Genomic DNA, 17,988 nt, shown 5'->3' on the forward strand with positions numbered 1-17,988 from the left:
GCGAAAATAGTGTCCAGAAAAAGAACCTCAAAGTAGATATTCACACGAAGTATTTTAATCCATTGCCAAACATTTCAGTTAAGAATAATATTATGCTTTTCGATTGACAGTATTTTCGATTCATGGTGAATTTGCTAAAAGGACCATGTCAAGAAATCTAAATATGTTAGTTTTACTAGTAAATGCATTTAAAATGCATGAAACAACAGGGGAGGAGAAAAATAAACCTCAAATATAAGTAAAAAAGCAACAAAAACTGTTAAAATACTGACAAATAAACTAAAAGCCAAAAAAGGCCGAAAAATGTAAAAAAATGTAAAATAGAAAGTGTTTTCCGGCTCTAACTGAATGGAAACGGACATGATATCAGGTTTAGCATTGTTTTTAAGGGTCAGGAAAAAAGTTGATTTTTCATCAACTTCCGGACCCTAATTAGTAATTATGACCATTGAAAAAGTTGGAGGTAGCTTACTTAAAATTTTCTTGCTGAGGGATCGTATCGTCCCATATCTCCACTTCATAATAAAGAAAAACATCAAGTTCATATTTCGAAAATGACTTGGAGTTTTCCACCACGAAAATATGTTTTTCATAGTTTGAAGTTCGTTAGTATTATCTTTCAAGGTTTCAATTGTTTTAATTTCACACATATTTTATATTTCATACGTTCCTCTCTCTTTTCATACAGTCTTTGGAAAAGAGCTGAAGTTTCTTGTCAAACGGGGTCTGGTTCAAATTACTCCTTTTCGCTCTCCTGTTCCTACTTTAAACAAACAACAAAATACTTCGTAACTAAACGATTGCTTGTTCAAAACACGGAATTTTTACACAATTTACAAAATATGACAAAACGCCAATAGACATGTCCATCATTTTTCCCTTTCAGCGTTTCTTGATTTTATCTGAATTCGTTTCCTCATGAAAATTGCCATGAGGAAATTATAGATATGACATTATGTGTAAATTGGTTTCTTCAAACTGGTAGCACATTTTATCATTATTAAGAGGGAGGTCGTAGGTTCGATTCTCCACCTAGGCAGGATTTTTTTCAGGAGTATATCGTTGTGTGTAAAGTTTATCCACCGTGCTAAGAAGTTAACATTGGTCTCTGTATTTCACGAGAGGAAAGGAAATAGTAAGAGAAAGTTATTTCGATGATAGGAGGAAGTCACATGCCACGTGGAATGCGCAGAATCAAGTTACATAGAGCTAAGTCTGCAATGGTGGTTTCGAATATTGCAAAGTTAGTGCGGAAAGTTTGTTATATCTGATACTCGTACTTTCTGTTCAAAGAAGACAAACATTTTAGATACAAAGCAGTGAGGAATTAACGATCATTATGAGGTTTTGAATTTTTTGTTTGGCACTCACTATATAAATACTTATTAGTAGTTTCTTATCGAATCGGCCTTCGTCGCAATAACAATTTATTTATGTTAATTAGCGATTTACTATTAGTTTTAGACGCATGGCAAGATGGTGGTGAAGGGATTGACAACAGTCATTACGAAGGAACGTACATAAAATTACCAATCTTAGCAATTCGAACTCATTAAACGCTCTCCTTCGTTACAGTACTGCACTACATCGCTACTTAACATAACTGTATATCTTTTTTTAGTATATCGAAATCAAATAATCAATATTTTAGGTGTCAGTGAAGAACAAACAATATATAACTTAAATAACATTACATTTTGCATCCTGAATACATATATGTGATTTGTGAATTAATCATGATGTGTGTGTTAACACAACATATGAACAATAACTAAAAAGAAAAGTTTTAACATTAAATCCTGGAAATCTCCAACTTCTAAGGGGAAATATGTCCCTCAAATGTGCATCGGATTCATTTTTTAAATATTCTAATATCAACGGTATCTGTTCAGCAAACAAAAAAAAGAAAGAGGAGAGGGTGGGATTTGAACCCGCTACCTTTCACCCTTGATGAAAAAGAAGGATAGCAGCACCTAACCAACTGCTCTACGTTAACGTCATGACGTAATACTCTTAAAAACATATTGACGTTTATGAAGACTCCCACCTTCCTGTGTTTCAAGCACATTTTCTCAACAAGTCGTGTAAAATATATGTCTTTGAGAACTATTCGATATTATGCAAGGTATTGTAAATAAAATGTCGCATAAACTCCTTACAAATTTGCTTCTTTCCGCACAAACTTGATGGCAATTTCCTCCAGGTGGAGAAAAACTATATTCAGTGTTTCAAACCCCCCAAATTTCAAGTCGGGCAAGCAGAATCGTAAATATCCTTCAAGGTTCTTTTTCCAATTTATTACTTGTTTGATTGCGTATTATAATACCGGTTTATAGTTTCTAAGTTCATGGAAAGTGTTAAATCGAAAACCTATCACCGCAGCGTTTTTCGTCTAGTGGAAGGACCTACTCAAAGTTGGCTGCTCTCACCTGGAGCTAAAGTGCAATGTTACTAAGTTTACGATTTCGGGACTTAGAATTCTTTCGGGACGGTCAAATAAGATGTTGCGAAGTGTACATATACTTTGTGAGCAATGTCCTTGTCTGAAAGTGGAAAAAATAAATAATTTTCCTTCTTATTTGTCAACAGGAAGAGCTTATAATATATCTGTGCAGACAGTTAGTGAAGATGAAATTTCAACACCAACAACAGCACAATATAGAACAGTTCCATTGAGACCGATAAATGTAACATTTGATAAAGCGGCCATAACATCCAGTTTGTTCAGAGTTCAGTGGGAGCCACCAAATGGCAGAAGGTATTTGTGCCTCTTATATGTTTGAAATGTAACATGTTATTAACAGTATTAGTAGGTGTAATTGTATGTATCTTTCACAGTTGGATTTACTGCTCTCCTAAGATGAGAAAACTCTCTCATTCTGTTGTTGAATTTTCAATCTCAAGTGAGTGAAGGGAGAGTGGGTGATGCAATCAGCTGCTTGCCATGTAATCCTGTCCCTGCATTGCCGAAATGTATACATTCCTGAACTCATGGTTATCTCCTTTATTCAGAGTCTAGTGTTTCTGTCACCACGAAGGGGGAAACCATATGTAGTGACAGCAGAGATGTAATTTTTTGACAATGAAACAAGGAAGGAAGGAAGGTCATAAATGTGTCAACATGGCGCCACTCGTGCACAAATAAAGGGAACATTTTCTTTTACATTGACTGCAATAAGAGTAAACAAATGAATGTCCACTTAAATTTACATGTTAGCCTTGGTCTTTCTCTTTTTGGCATGACTGTAAATATATGTACTCTTTCTTTGTTAAAGGTCAGCTATTGATTTACTTATTTATTTATTATCATCCGTTCAAATTTTGCAAATGTTTGGAATTCTCACATTGTACAAGTAGATTACATCAATAAAACTACTATTGCTATTGTAAAAGGTGTTTCCAGTCATAGGGAAAATCGTTCTTTAATAATACAGCCATTTTTAATCTGATATCTAGACTCTTTATCTCGTGCATAATTGTTAAAAATATATGGAGCCATTACCAAACATTTAAGACAAAAATGGTTCCTTATTTCTGAACATTCATCAGTAATATACTACTCATTACATCAATTCCAAAAGTGCATTTATATAATAATGATGAAATTATGAACATTTGTAAAGTGACTGTTACCCATTATCAACATGTACTTTACTGTATGAAATAATTACTGCACTAAACATATTATATAAACATTTCTTTGTGAAAGGCAATATACTTATTGCTAATGTAATTTTTTGTAGTGAATTTGACAAGTACCAAGTATCCATCAGTGTAAGGCGACAAGCTCCTGTCACAAGGAACAGAAATGAACCAACAATGTGGGAATTTAAAGAAAACCTAGAACCTGGAAAGACTTACCAAGTTGTTGTGAAGACTGTTTCTGGAAAAGTTACTAGTTGGCCAGCTACAGGAAATGTAACACTTAGTAAGTATCTTTCACTATTCATTTTCTTCCCAACAGTTATGTATCAGGATGTCTGGAAATCTATTAGCTGTCTGAATGCAACATGGGAGATTCACTAAGTGGGTGTTCTCAGAAATTTTCTCATCAATGTACATGCAAAAGTAGCTCTGTTGCTCACCATGCTTCTTGGTGGGTACATGATAGGAGACCGAGGAAACCAATTACAGGAAAAAATAAATAAAATCATAGAGTTGTGTTATATATATATATCTCATTCTCTATTGGAGTGAGTTGGAGAAGAAATATAAATGCTGCTGTAAATTTATGTAAGTACAAAAGGGTATAATTGTATATTAGTAACAGTGTTCAATGTACTGTATACAATAATGCTGTAAATTATTTATGAATAAGAGTTTGAAAATACATTAGAGCATCGATTATCCGAAACAATTCGGGACTGGGAGTGTTCGGATAACATGTTTTGGATAACCGATAATTTACGAAAAAAGTTGTACCAGTGTCATAGGAGCAATGTAAAACAAAGAATCAGTGATATTAAACACAAAACTGTATATACAAAACTGTACATGTCTTACAAATACATACGTTACATAAAGTAATACAATAAAGTAGGCCTACAGTTTAGGAAAAGAAGTCCAAAATTGTCTTTTGCTTCAGAGCTGAGACTCATTTTTTTGCCGCTAAATCTCGCACACGTTTTAAAGACAGCAATTGAACAGCATCACATTCTTCTTGTTGTTCTAACCACTTCATAGCCGTCTCACGGCAGTGAAAAAGCTTCTTCACTGGATGGTCCTTTTTCAGCACGGTCATCGTCGCTAGGCTCTTCCTCGTCTTCGCAAGGGTCGTCAATGACACTGGCAATGATTTCATTGTTCATCAATACTTGATAGCCAGGGTTATCGACGTGACATTCGAGCCAGTCTTGAATGTTTTTCTTGTCACATTCTTCAAATCCTGAAGATTCTTTAATCAGCCCAGCCAGTTGTGATACAAATTTGCTGTTTGGTGGCTCTTCAGGTGCAGTGATAGACATCTGATGGAAGGAGCTTATTCCAAGCTTTTGCTAGTGTAGTGTCCTTGACAGTAGCCCAAGCTTCTGCTGCCATGTACACAGCATCCTTCAAGTTAATTTTGGTGTACACTTGCTGAATTGTTTTTTCATATTCTTCCCCGATCAGAACCATATGCAGCAATGCCTATGTTGGTCACGTACGCCAGTTGGCAGGGAGGGGGAAGGCTCTGCAGTGCCACAGCACTAGCGGAACTACATTTGAATTTGCCGACTTGATGCTCTACTGTACTATAATTATAAATATTCTCAGAGGAGAGGAAATTTCTTCCCCATTTGCAAATGTACAAGGGGAAATCAAAAAGTATTTTGCCCTATTTTTTTTCAGCCGAAATATTAGTGTGTTTGAGAAACAGAGATATACATTCAATGCAATATGTTTCTCTTGGAATGGCCCAGCGTTAACTCTCAGCTGCTCCATGGCACGGTGCTGCTGTTAATTTTGCAAAGATGGCTGTAGTACTCAACACATCCATGTCGTATGAGCAGCGAAGTGTTATTCGTTTTCTATGGAGCAAGGGACGAATGCCTATCGAGATCCATAAGGAAATGCAGCTAATGTATGGGGACAAGTGCCTCGCTTTGAGAAGTGTGAGGTGGTGGTGTTGTGAGTTCAAAAATTGCCGAGAAGACCTTCATGACAATGAGCTGTCAGGGGATGTCTTCGCTCCTTGCTCACAACAGAAAAATTTGCTCATGGTCTTTTCTTCTGGGATCGCCGAGGACTAGAGGTGACACCGTGAGTGCTGGCAGCTATTGAGGAATGCTCTCACGTCTGCGAGCTGCCATCAGGGAAATGCACCAAGGGATTCTCGATGTGGACAATGTGGTTATCCTCCATGATAACGCCAGGCCTCATGTGGGAAACGGGACCATCGACAGACTTCAGTCATTTGAATAGGAGATTCTGGAGCATGTACCATATAGTGCAGACCTCGCCCCCAGTGATTTCCATGTGTTCGGTCCACTGAAGAAGTTCCTGGCAGGACACAGGTTCATTTGCGACAACAAAGCGAAGACCGCTGTCTGGCGGTGGTTCCATGATCAACCGGCCGAATTCTTCAACTGCAGCATCTCCAAACTCGTGGTGTGATGGACCAAATGCCTGAACCGCTGTGGTGACTATGTGGAAAAATAGTGTGCAAGGTTCAGAACAATTCCTATATTTTGATTTCCCTGCATGTTTATTATTTCGGCTTAAAAAAATGTGGAGCAAAGACTTTTTGATTTGCTCTTGTACATGCAAATGAAGAACCTGGGGAAGGAAAATTTCCAGTATTCGCACATGAATACTTCAAGAGATTATTATGAACATAATAGGAAATACACTTTATTCCATTTTATATTTATTACTTTTTGTGCTTTGTTATATTATATTGTAATTGATTTTGTTTACCATTACTAACAACATTTTCTTTGTTAATCTGAAGAGCCACTTCCTGTATTGAATTTGAGTTCAGAGACTGATGAGAAATCTGGAAATATAAGGATCATATGGATTCCTGATCCTGCAAGTTACCAGGATAATTATAAGGTTAGTGTTCACTGTTGTAATATTGTGTAGTAATTGTAGCAAGCAACATTTTAAATCCCACTGGACTATGAAATATATTTTCAGTCCTACTTTGATAAGGTGCAATATACTTTTGTTTGAAGACCACATACCGTGATTCAAGTGAAACATGGTCATATTAGATGACCTGCTTGAATTGTTTACCACAACTGTCTGGACAGAGCAGAAAGTGACTCTGTGTGTTTGCAAAAGTTACCTGCAAGATATGCTGACAAATTGCAGTAATTGCACCTCAAATGTTTGTTTTTATGTAGTGTGTGACTTGTTGACTTACACTTTTTCTTGTGAGGCATCTCGTAAGTAAGTATCAGATGAACTTATGTCGGGAGGTCTTGGTGGCCTCCAAAATTGGACCTACTATGCAACATTGCATATCATACACCACACATGCACCTGTCTTCTCCAAGACTTGTTTCATTGCACACATTGTTCAAACTTGTTATTTTGCTATGTTGGGATATGGTCCTGGGCTATAAGGCATGTGACTACCTGGAAAAACTGTGGGTACAAATCCAATAGGTTCTACTTATTAATCATAAAAATAAAAGGCCAATAAATAATATTATTAGCCCACTATTATAATTTATTTATAAATAAGATGTCTTATATTTTCTCACTGTTATTTAGCTCAGGTAGCTTTTAGGGCCCAATGTTTCTTATGAAATTTCATGGCTTGGTGCAGTGCATTGTACAAGGAAATACCTTATTAAATGTCCACAATTGTAAACAAGTCCACACTGTTCATGGTGGATAAGTTGTTAGGTTTGAAATGCAAGGTGTTGAATATTTTTTGCTGGTGTGTATAATATTTGTACTTGCACACAGTCTGTGTGTTTGTTACTTTATCATAAATATGTTTTCAACTCAACTGTATGTAAGTTGCTGGTATAGATACTTTAGCCTGTACAGACAATTTTTTCAAATTATGAATGTTAGATTTCATGCTTACATTCCAGTTTTTAACTTAACCAAAACAGTGACAGCACACACAAAAATAAGGACTGTAATATTTTCTTGTAGGGTCATTCAAATTTAAAATGCCACTAATTACCATACAAACATGTATTTTAGCTAAAAGAACACTTATGTGTAGACTTTTTCTTGTTTTCCCTCTCCTGTATGCTGTCGCTGTACTGTCACTGAAACATTGTTTGTATATGTTTGTATGCTTGAACAATATTTTCCAAGCAGGGTGGGATTGTAGTGGTGTTTAATAGTCATTTTTGATTTACTTATTTTATTTAGATCAGCTATCATGAAGTGGAAACATACAATGGTGACAGCAACACTGTAGTTGTTGGGAAACCCCCATTTACTTTGGAGTCACTTCTTCCAGGACGAAATTATTCCATCACTGTCCTTGCAGTTAGCAATAAGGCAGAGAGCAATGGGTCGTCCATCTTCCAAGCTACAAGTAAGTATAGGATTATTGTATTTTATTATTTCAAAGCTTTTAGTCTGACTTTCAATGACCTACAGTGTGGAGTCCAGAATATTGTTTATCCTCCATTTTCTAGAGGAACAACTACAATTTGTTTCATATTTATCAACTGCAATTTGTTTAAAGTTGTCTTTTAATTGGGGCCCTCCATTGAAGTTGAATGTTTTTACCTTTAATGTCCAAATGAAAATTAATATTTTTTGTGTTAACAAATGAAATATAAATAAAGGTATACAAATGCACAATCACATCAGGCGCGTATCCAGAGATAAACTTTGGGGGGGGGGGGGGGGGTTCCAGCCTGGATGCCCATTCCCCAAGACCAATGGCATCAGGGGGGCTCAGCCCCCCCCTGACAGGGTCGCCAGCCCCCTTGACATTAGGTAAAACTATTTTGTATTCTAATTTGTTTGAGGTGAAGAGTGAAAATGTAGACAGAATATATTATTTTGTTCACAACTTCGTTCGTTCATCTTGTTTATGAGCAGAAGTCTAAGCAGGGGCAAGTGTTTAGAAGATTCTCTAGACTTTAGAAAGTTCTTTCATAGGGAGCCTTCTTTATATGTACCTTCCGTGCCCCTGTTGCAGCCTCTTGTTTGACAGAAATCTGTGACTTTGATGTCATTACCCACATTCCTTCCCCATCTGCGTCACATGTCAACAGATCCCATTCCCAAGTTTTATTGCTTTGGCGGGGGTGGAATGTACGGTAGGCACTATGATTGAAGTGGATATTGCACATTTTAACATGTATGATATAAATATCTGTATCATCAAAAATAGTATGGAGTGTGTATTAAGGGATGGTCTCAGTAGCAGTCATTAGCACTTCAAGAGATGTTTTAGAAGATGTAGAAAAAAACTGTAGTATTTGTATGATATTTCTAAATTTTATATTTTAAATTAACTTAGTGACCCCCACCCCCACATAATTTACCTTCATTTAATACTATTAAACTTTTGAAAATGTACTTGGTTTACAACCCCCCTGATAACCTGTGAGCCCCCCCCCCCAGAGGTCACTTCTAGCTACGGGCCTGAATGGCAGGTTCTCCTTCCCTCCTCGATCATGTCATAAGCACCGTAAAGTATTTAATTACGACAGTGTGTCTACTACTATCCTATTACTGAGTCCCTTGTTTTAAGCTTTATCGAACACTTCACTTGATTTGCCCCCCTCCTCTCTTAAGTCCTCCCTTTTCTTCATCTAAAGGATTAACCTAGTACCAAGAGTGAATTAATTGAAAGCAGCTAAAGTAAATGAACTACCAAGGAAATATATTCTGATTCCTCCCTTCCACCTCATCACACATACTGCAGCATGGCATCAAGGTGAAACGTTTTTACATATAGTTTAGAAAAATATGTACTTGTTGAATTTTATATTAAGGATAAATCCTCCATAAAATTTTGATGGCATTTGCCTTGTCATTATCACCCTCTCTCCCCTGTGGTCACTCCTGGTTCAGGTATATTTGATGTCTACTATCATCCTTACAACCATTTCAAAAACCATTGTTAACTGATCAAACATTTCATGCAGAATGTAAGCCTGTCATTTCCAAGTTTACTGTGCAGGAAGCATTTAACTCCATTGTTGAAAATGATCTTCCCATACTTTTGAGAGATGATGAATGTTTGGGAAAAAAATGTTGTACTTAGCAAGAATGTCAGAAACATGACTTACTTTTATATATATATATATTATGCACAAATAGGCTAATGGAGGCTAGACCTACAGTTTAAAGTGGATCTGAACTACTATGTGCCTCTACTAGATATCAAACCTGGAACCCATTGATTATGAGGTGACAATGTTGCAATTACGCCATTCGTGAGGAATCATCACTTTTCCACTTTTGACACCAAAGTTCCATGTTGCTTTTATGTTGTAGCTAAACCTCAGTTTCCACAATACACTGAAAGGTTTTCTAATTTAAGTACATGCTGTGGAAAAACATTTTTTAACAGGAGAACTTCAAATGATGACAAAACATCGTGATTATTGAGAAATGTTTGTCATATTACTTATTAAGTCATCAGCATAAGGATTGAAAACTGTCCTGTGGAAATATTCCTCCATAATAATACGAGAATAGTTATCTTGTTGTGTTTGGTGTTTAGTTATTCTTGGAATCGCAATTTCAGAATTCAGTGTCTGCTGACACTTTTCAGAAGGAGTGTGATATATTTGGCTGACTCTAAAGTTGTTCTGTGACATCTCTTGCATAAGAAAGAGCAGAGACTAAATTATGATGAGGGCTCTAAATACTTTCACAACTGTACAGGAAAACTGCAAAGCTTGAATTAAGAAAGTCCTATTTTAAACTACGACTAGATCGCTTGATTGTGATGATTCACCGACAGCTTCACTTAACTGACAAGATTGAAAAAAAAAATTAACAAGAACACAAAGTGAATCATGATTTTCTAGAAATCATGTTTCACACACTCACAATAATATTTTTTACTGCCTGGTACATAATGCGATACATTGTTTTTAGTATTTCACCACTGCATGTATTTAAAAAAAAAAAAACCGAACAAACACAAACTACACTTATTGTACCAAAACAGTTCGACATGGCTGAAGATAGGGTTCACTAACCAGTGTGAAATTTAAAAACTTTTAGTGGATATTATTTTCAGAATCCATAAACATAGCACACAGATAGAATTGTTGTATACCTGCTACATCAAGTGTCTCATCGGGAAGTATTCTGAATCTACCATAGTATTTTCAATTATTTTTTTTTTTTGGTGGGGGAGGGTCTGGAACCCATGGACCCACCACCCTCTGGATACCATAGTATTTTTCAGTAGCTTGCATGATTAATATTGCAACACTATTATTTGCCATCATAGTGTACTTGCTAGCTCAGTGGCCGATCACATTAAGACTTTCGATTTTGTCACTGAAGTTCTCATGTTTGAATTCAAGCCTGATGGATATTCTTTGAGTGACCCTTCATTAATTTCATGTAATGATCAGTCATCCTCATCAGCACAATTAGCCAAAAGTGGCAGAAATGTGACATAAAGTAACAAAAATACAAATATAAACAGTGATATGTAATATGAAGAGTACAGAATCTTTCTATCCAGACAAAAAAAAAGAAGAAAAAACACTATGTTAGAGTATGTAACAAACCTTTGTTTGGTTTTTAGGACCATCTTCACCTATAATTGAAGACCTTCGACCAATACCTAATGGTTTAAATATTTCGTGGAAGTCAGATGTAAATTCCCGCCAAGAAAAGTATGAAATAACGCACAGCCGGAACGACACAGGTAAGAAACACTGATATTAATCTCCTAAACATGTTTCGTGTGATATCTAACAGTGTGCTTCTATCTGATGTAACTGTTTTTGCATCTTTCAAAATTTCTGATACCATAGGGTGATGAGGTTTTGTTTTTTTATGTATGTAAGTAATTTTGCTTGAATTGTGCATAAAAAAAATTATGTGATTAAAATTTCCATATTTTTACAAATAACCTTGCTTGTGTTTGTGTGTATTGGTAATGGTAAAAACTGTATTTATAATTACAGAACTTCCCATAGTCCTTTGAACTATCCTTTAGGAGCATAATATGATAGAAATAATATCTGAATAGGAATCCTAAGCAATTTCAATGACAGTAGTTTTCAATAATATTTTTCCAAAATATTGTAAAGCTATTTATAAACTTGGTGAACTGGATTTCTATATTCATTACATCCGTGACAGATTTACTTTGTAGTCATTGAACACATGTCATATTGTGACTCCTAAGAGTCAACATGATGCACCCGCACTCCTTTCACCTCCGAAAAGGTGCCCATTACTCATGCTGTGTACCTATGATCTAGCAATACTCACATTTTATGGTGATAGAGCTTATATACTGCCTTTCTTCTATTGTTTATTCTTCCTTCCTGTGAGGAACTAATGTAAGTATGTGTAAACGAGCAGAAGTTTGTAATTTCATCCATTACAGGAGAATCGGTAACAACTGTGACAACAGAATCTAGATTGGTTCTGGAAGATCTGTATCCTGGAGCAGGCTACGACGTTAAAGTGTTTGCAATAAGTCACGGACTTCGAAGTGAACCTCATGATTATTTTCAGGCTGTTTGTAAGTAATGCGAAGGGCTATCAAGATGTATGCTCTGTCCTGGGAATCTCTGGAGCAAGGTAATGAAAGCAAGTCCTCTGCACAAGTAGAACTCGAGGTGGCTTGAGAGGGGAAGCTACATTAAGATTTAGCACACACGGGAGATGTACTATGTTGAAATTTCAGTGAAAAATGCAGGCTCTACCAGGACTCGAATATGGGTCTCTGGCATATCATGCTATTGCTATACCAACTGAGCTACCGAGCCAGCCCTGGTGGCATTCTTGATAAAAATGTCTACATAGAGGGGAAGTGACTGTATGGAGGGGAAAATGCAGCTGCAGCTACCAGCCGTTTGCAGCACTGCTTTGTTCCTCCCACTTACTTTCTCCCCTTTTCTACCATTATGTGCAGCCTTGTTCCACAGATTTCCAACTCAGGGTGTATTGTATATTTTATGACAGTAAAAAATGCTATTCGGTAATAAACAAGGAAGAGAAAAGAAAGGCTATGTATTCATTACTTGTTATGCTAGAAAGTTAACGTATTTTTTTTATCTAAATTTAGTAACTTCCTAATATATTGGGATGGGTTTTGTGTAATTATTAAGTTACCGCAGCTATATATCAGGGAAATTTTTCCATGTTTCAATATGTCCACGATATTATAATAGTAAGAAATAAATTATGTATCTAGTTAATTTATACTGCAACAAATTTTAGCTGTAACTTACCCTGTACTGAATAACTTAGATCAATGTTGATTTCTTTCAAACTGTCAAAGCTCATTATGACGAAGTGTTATTTTGTTTTCCTGCATGTGAGTGTTAGAGGGTGCATACCCCTTAGTGCATGAAGTGCATCAGTGTTGTGCAGTATCTATTCAATTACTTCTGAGCTCCAATATTACCCAAAATAAACATACTTTGTAATTGATGTTATATGTTCTTCTCTCTCTGCCATCAGTTAAATTGCTTTAAGATTGTTGTTATTAAAATGATCTTACAATAGAATATCTTAGAATTAAGCTCTTATATAATTTTATATTGTTAAGAAGGCAGAATTAATAAAAATACAAATTACAGTATTGATGTTGGTAAATTATTATATTCAAAAATGAAAAACTTATGAAAAGCTCTTTTGATTCTTTCAAATTGATAAAGATTAATATTATTGTGATGAATAATCTTAATTAATAAAACACTATATACTAAATATTTTCAGTTCCTCATCCACCGAGAAATTTAACGTTCAAGAAAGCTGCTGGTAGTTCATTACATGTAAGATGGGAACCCCCGTTAGACTCAATTTTTTCAGAGTTTTCGATTCGGTGAGTACATCAACTTTATACGTTGAATATTATTATACAATGTGGCATTTATGATTTTTCAATCTGCATACAGAGAAAGGAATGAATATGTTGAATGTGCAAAAATAGTATAATATTCTTTAAATACAATCAGGTTCAAAATATTATGGGAAAATAGAACAAAAAGTAATATTCACAACTCCTTGTGAATAACATTTGTTTTGAAATGTCATTCAATAAATTATACTGTAATTGGTTATTTATTGATAATTTTCTTTATATATATTACACATTTGTCAGACAAAATTGTACAAAATCAGCCTGATGTAGTGAGTTCCTGATCAATGTTTTCATTTTTCTAACATTTGTAATTAGTCTGAGCAAGTTTAAATTGTACAAGTATTGAAATAAATCATTAAGAACAATATCTTCAATTTTCATGCTGGCAAGAATTGTATTGTATGAGTTCTGATTTTATTATAAAATAAGATGGAACAGATTAATAGGTATACTATTAGTTTTGGGCAATGCAGGCCTTTTGGTATGTAAGATTATCAGTAAAATTGCTGATAATTTACCATGGTGATATATCTTAAATATCCTGAAACTTAGTGCTAAATTCAACTGTTATAGTTTTAGTGAATATAAAATGTATAATTCATTTACCCTTGCTTGATAAAGTAAATATGTAAACACGCAACTTCTTTTCTAAAGCTTTGGTAAAATTTTATGTTTGTATTTTATCAGTATCAAAAACAAATTCATAATGATCTGTCCCTATAAATGCATGTTCTCAATTTTCTCTTTCATATGGATAGGTATCACACTGAGTCTGATGAAAAATGGGTGAAGCTTCCACCAGTAAAAGAGACAGAAGCAGAAGTCACCGATGTAGTGCCAGGAGAGAAGTACATTATCCAAGTGAACTCCGTTAGTTTTGGAGTGGAAAGCAACAATCCCCAGGAAGTTACTAGAACTGTCCGTATGTATCATATTACAAGCTGCATCTATGCTGTGATTACAATTTGAATTAGGTCAATATTTATAGAGTTTATTTTTTTAAAAAAATATTGTGTTAATTAGGGCTGAGCCACTTCGAACCGATACCCGTACTGATCCCGATACTCTTACAGATTCCAGCTGATACTGAGACCAATGCTTGAAAATTGTAACAGTTAAAAGCTGTTCAAAATATTGATTATTAGTTTGTGACAGTGGTGTGCCCAGGATTTTCGAAAAGGAAGGGTTATGACCACTTTTTTTTGGTAGTCTGCCCTCATTTTGCCATCTTTTTCTACATTAGATATTCTTTTTTTTTTTTAGAAATGCTGGGCCAAAGGGGGGGTTATAACCCCCACCAACCCCAACCCCCCCTTGAACACGCCACTGGTTTGTGAGTTTTCCACTCCAACTATAAGCATCAATTTACAAGAGTTTTGCTTCAAATTATTCCAGAATTACATGAAAGCATCAAAATTCTTGTTATGTAATCACAAAATAAGTATTTTCGCACAATATTCTCTGTGAAAGTGTTGCGTGACATTTTTGTGGACTCTATGAAAGTCTAAAATGCCAGGAAAGTGTGGCAGGTATCAGTCAATAAAACCCAACTGATATTTTCCCAATACCAATACACCATTGGTATCAACTCAGCCCTAGTTTTAATTGCAATCCCAATAGATAATATATAAACGTATCTTGCAGGAAAGCTTCACTATTCATATTTCATTTTGCTTGTACAGCTGTTACTAAATGTAGTAGTAGGCAAATTGCCCATTTCTATTTTTATACCCTTTCTTTTACTTCCTGCTTGTTTCTAAGGGAAGGGATTATTCTGATGCTGGAACAGATGTGCTCTGTTTTTTAGTGCTTTTGTTTCAGTTTTCAATTCTCAATTTGCTTGAAAGAAACATCATGAAAATGGTGTTGAACAAATTGCATAATATGTATTATATTTTCTGCTGTAAAGCTTTCTCTATATACGAGAAAATGTGTGTTTTCTACATGAAATTTCTATATGAATTGATTAATTTTAGCTTGGCATTACCATTGTCATCTTTGGTTCAAATTTGATATTAAAGTTGTAATATGGACTAAACTTACTCCATCCTTCTATGACATGTTGAAAATTAAGTTTTTTTAGAGAATATTTACACCTAAAGGATGTGTAGCAATGTTAGTGTATTTTTATATATGGCCTGTAACTTAGTGTATGATTCTGCCATTTTTTTGTTATTTCTATAAATGCAATGGTATGATTCATACCCTTTTGAAGTCATTGTCTAGATATGCAGATTGTTTTTCTAAGATAAAAACCCATTGTAATTACATTAATTGTGGATGTAAATAAGTCATTTAGGTTCTTTGCACAATATCTGAAATTTTATGTCTCATTATAATTTTGGTTATTGTATCTTTCTTTTCTACCACTGGAGTTAATCAGGATGATGCAGATGAACTGATGAAATGTCTGATGATATAATCATACAATCATACAGTTATGTGTGATCCAGGTTCAAACTTGGGACTTCTACCTTTTTCAACATGAGATGCTGACCTCTCCACCATGGAGGCCTGTTTAAGTGAAATTTTATATTGGTTTAGTAGATTATTGGTTAGTGATATCACTTAATTTTCTATTTTCATTTTATCAACTGCTGCAAAAGTTTTATATTGGCGCATTCCTATTTGTAACAATCTTATTTATTTTATGAACAGGTCCAAGCATGGTTAGTGATGTAATTTCGCATATTGACTCAACAAATGTCACCCTGGAGTGGCCCCACCCCACAGGAAGAGTGGAGATCTACACCATTATGTGGTATCCTGAGCATGATCCAGAGAGCATACGAAACAAGGAAGTACCTGGGGATATTGATGGGGAAGAAAAGGACAAAACCATTAATGTATTGATTGGCGAATTGATGCCTGGTGTCAAATATTTCTTTGAAATCTTTGCAACTTCGTATGCTCTGCAGAGTGACATCACTAAGCTGTCAACCAGAACAAGTAAGTGATCATTCATTTGTAATAGGTAGCCAGATATTTATGGTGAATTAAAGATCTAGATTTCGGTAAAAAAAAACAAAAAAAACTGGGCATATTTCGGGATCAAAAGCAGTATATAAAATGTAATTCAGTGTTAAAATGGTGAATAAAATCCTACATTTGATGTAAAAATTATACATATTTATTACGCAACGTTAATATTTCACTTCTAACAACACATTTGTACAGTTATCAGAGAATTAAGTTTATTCCTGTGTAAAAAAGTCCATTTTGCTTCTCAAATATTTACAGCAGAATTAATCAATTTTCCGTGATTTGCATAACACACATGACAATTCAGACCTCAGAATGTGTCACATCGGTAAATAAACCTTAGTTTCGTGTTGAAGAGTTTATTTTGCAATTAACATTACAATGTGTTATTTCATATTTTGTCAAAAACTAAATATGCATGCCCCTAGTAATAGGTTGTGAGTGGACATGCATGTTTGCAAAAGAAAATTATATGTACATAGAAAACCTACGAGACACTGGAAAATGTTAAATTTTCATGGCCATGGGCCGCATCTTCAGATGTAGATAAAAGATTGTGGATATGAAAGTGAGTGTTCGACCAGCAAAGTTGGCAGGTCCAGAACAAAGATACAGTTGGCATGGAAAGATGTGATTCTCCTACCAGGCTTGTAGAATATTGTGAGTGGTGGTATGGTGTGTGTCAGGAGGACAATGAGAGGAGAAAGGGATAGTCTGTGATTGGGAACAAGGGGTGGAGTGTTTGGTTGAGAGAGTTAGTGAGTGGCCTTATTCTGCTATTACTTTGTAAATGTAAACATATAATTCATGTGCCCTGGTGTTGTAAAATAAATGTCTGAAAGCCAATTGTAGTCAAGTTACAAGTTAAGGAGGTTCATGAACCATTCATGTTTTCAAGGAATGTTTGCAAATTTGTACCAGATCAGTAGAATAGCAATTATGGATAGCTGTAAATTTGATATCAGTACTTGATTGGTGTTGGCAAAAATTTTATATGAGTCCATCCCTAAAATAAATTACATTTATAATTTATATTTGCTAAATCTCTTCTTCCAGTGCCACTCATACAGTCGGAAGTTTTTGTGGTGAGCAGTCAACAAGAAACAGATTCGATAACCCTGAGGTATACACCAACGCCTCAAGCCTCATCTCACTTCGATACTTACCGATTTATACTCTCCGACCCAAGTATTCCAGAACAAGAGAAGTCTGCTAATGACACTGATAGGAAGGTGACATTTTCAAGTCTTATACCTGGAAAACTGTACAACATAACAGTTTGGACTGTGTCGGATGGTGTTGGCAGTCAACCACTGCAACGGCAAGATCGGCTATGTAAGTACTGAAATTGTGTCTTCTACTTACAAAATAGTATGTAAGTGTGTGTTAATGACATGCAATTTTCAAGTACAAGAATGGAGGAGAGGAATTTAAATACAATACTGGTGGATGCAATTGATTGACAATTCAGCTGAGCCATGGTTGAAAGAAGTTCTGTAACAATCTCTCTATAAATGATGTCAATC

At 35.3% G+C, this 17,988-nt stretch overlaps 1 protein-coding gene across 3 annotated transcripts in view; it reads left to right on the plus strand.

Moving 5' to 3' along the window:
* The window catches only part of Ptp10D (Protein tyrosine phosphatase 10D), a 203,349-nt gene that overhangs the window by 132,130 nt on the left and 53,231 nt on the right, over window positions 1-17,988 (plus strand). For 2 of the 3 annotated variants that reach the window (XM_083119396.1, XM_083119397.1), the window contains exons 7-16: window positions 2,590-2,758; window positions 3,744-3,928; window positions 6,431-6,534; window positions 7,819-7,987; window positions 11,183-11,305; window positions 11,996-12,133; window positions 13,336-13,441; window positions 14,239-14,402; window positions 16,139-16,429; window positions 17,519-17,797. In XM_083119396.1, the coding sequence (XP_082975522.1) occupies window positions 2,590-2,758; window positions 3,744-3,928; window positions 6,431-6,534; window positions 7,819-7,987; window positions 11,183-11,305; window positions 11,996-12,133; window positions 13,336-13,441; window positions 14,239-14,402; window positions 16,139-16,429; window positions 17,519-17,797 (1,728 nt within the window). The remainder of the gene's footprint in view (window positions 1-2,589; window positions 2,759-3,743; window positions 3,929-6,430; window positions 6,535-7,818; window positions 7,988-11,182; window positions 11,306-11,995; window positions 12,134-13,335; window positions 13,442-14,238; window positions 14,403-16,138; window positions 16,430-17,518; window positions 17,798-17,988) is intronic. The other variant, XM_083119398.1, reaches the window with a different exon arrangement.

The sequence above is a fragment of the Lepisma saccharinum genome, chromosome 3, assembly GCF_977018435.1.
Source record: "Lepisma saccharinum chromosome 3, izLepSacc3.1, whole genome shotgun sequence".
NCBI lineage: Eukaryota > Metazoa > Arthropoda > Insecta > Zygentoma > Lepismatidae > Lepisma > Lepisma saccharinum.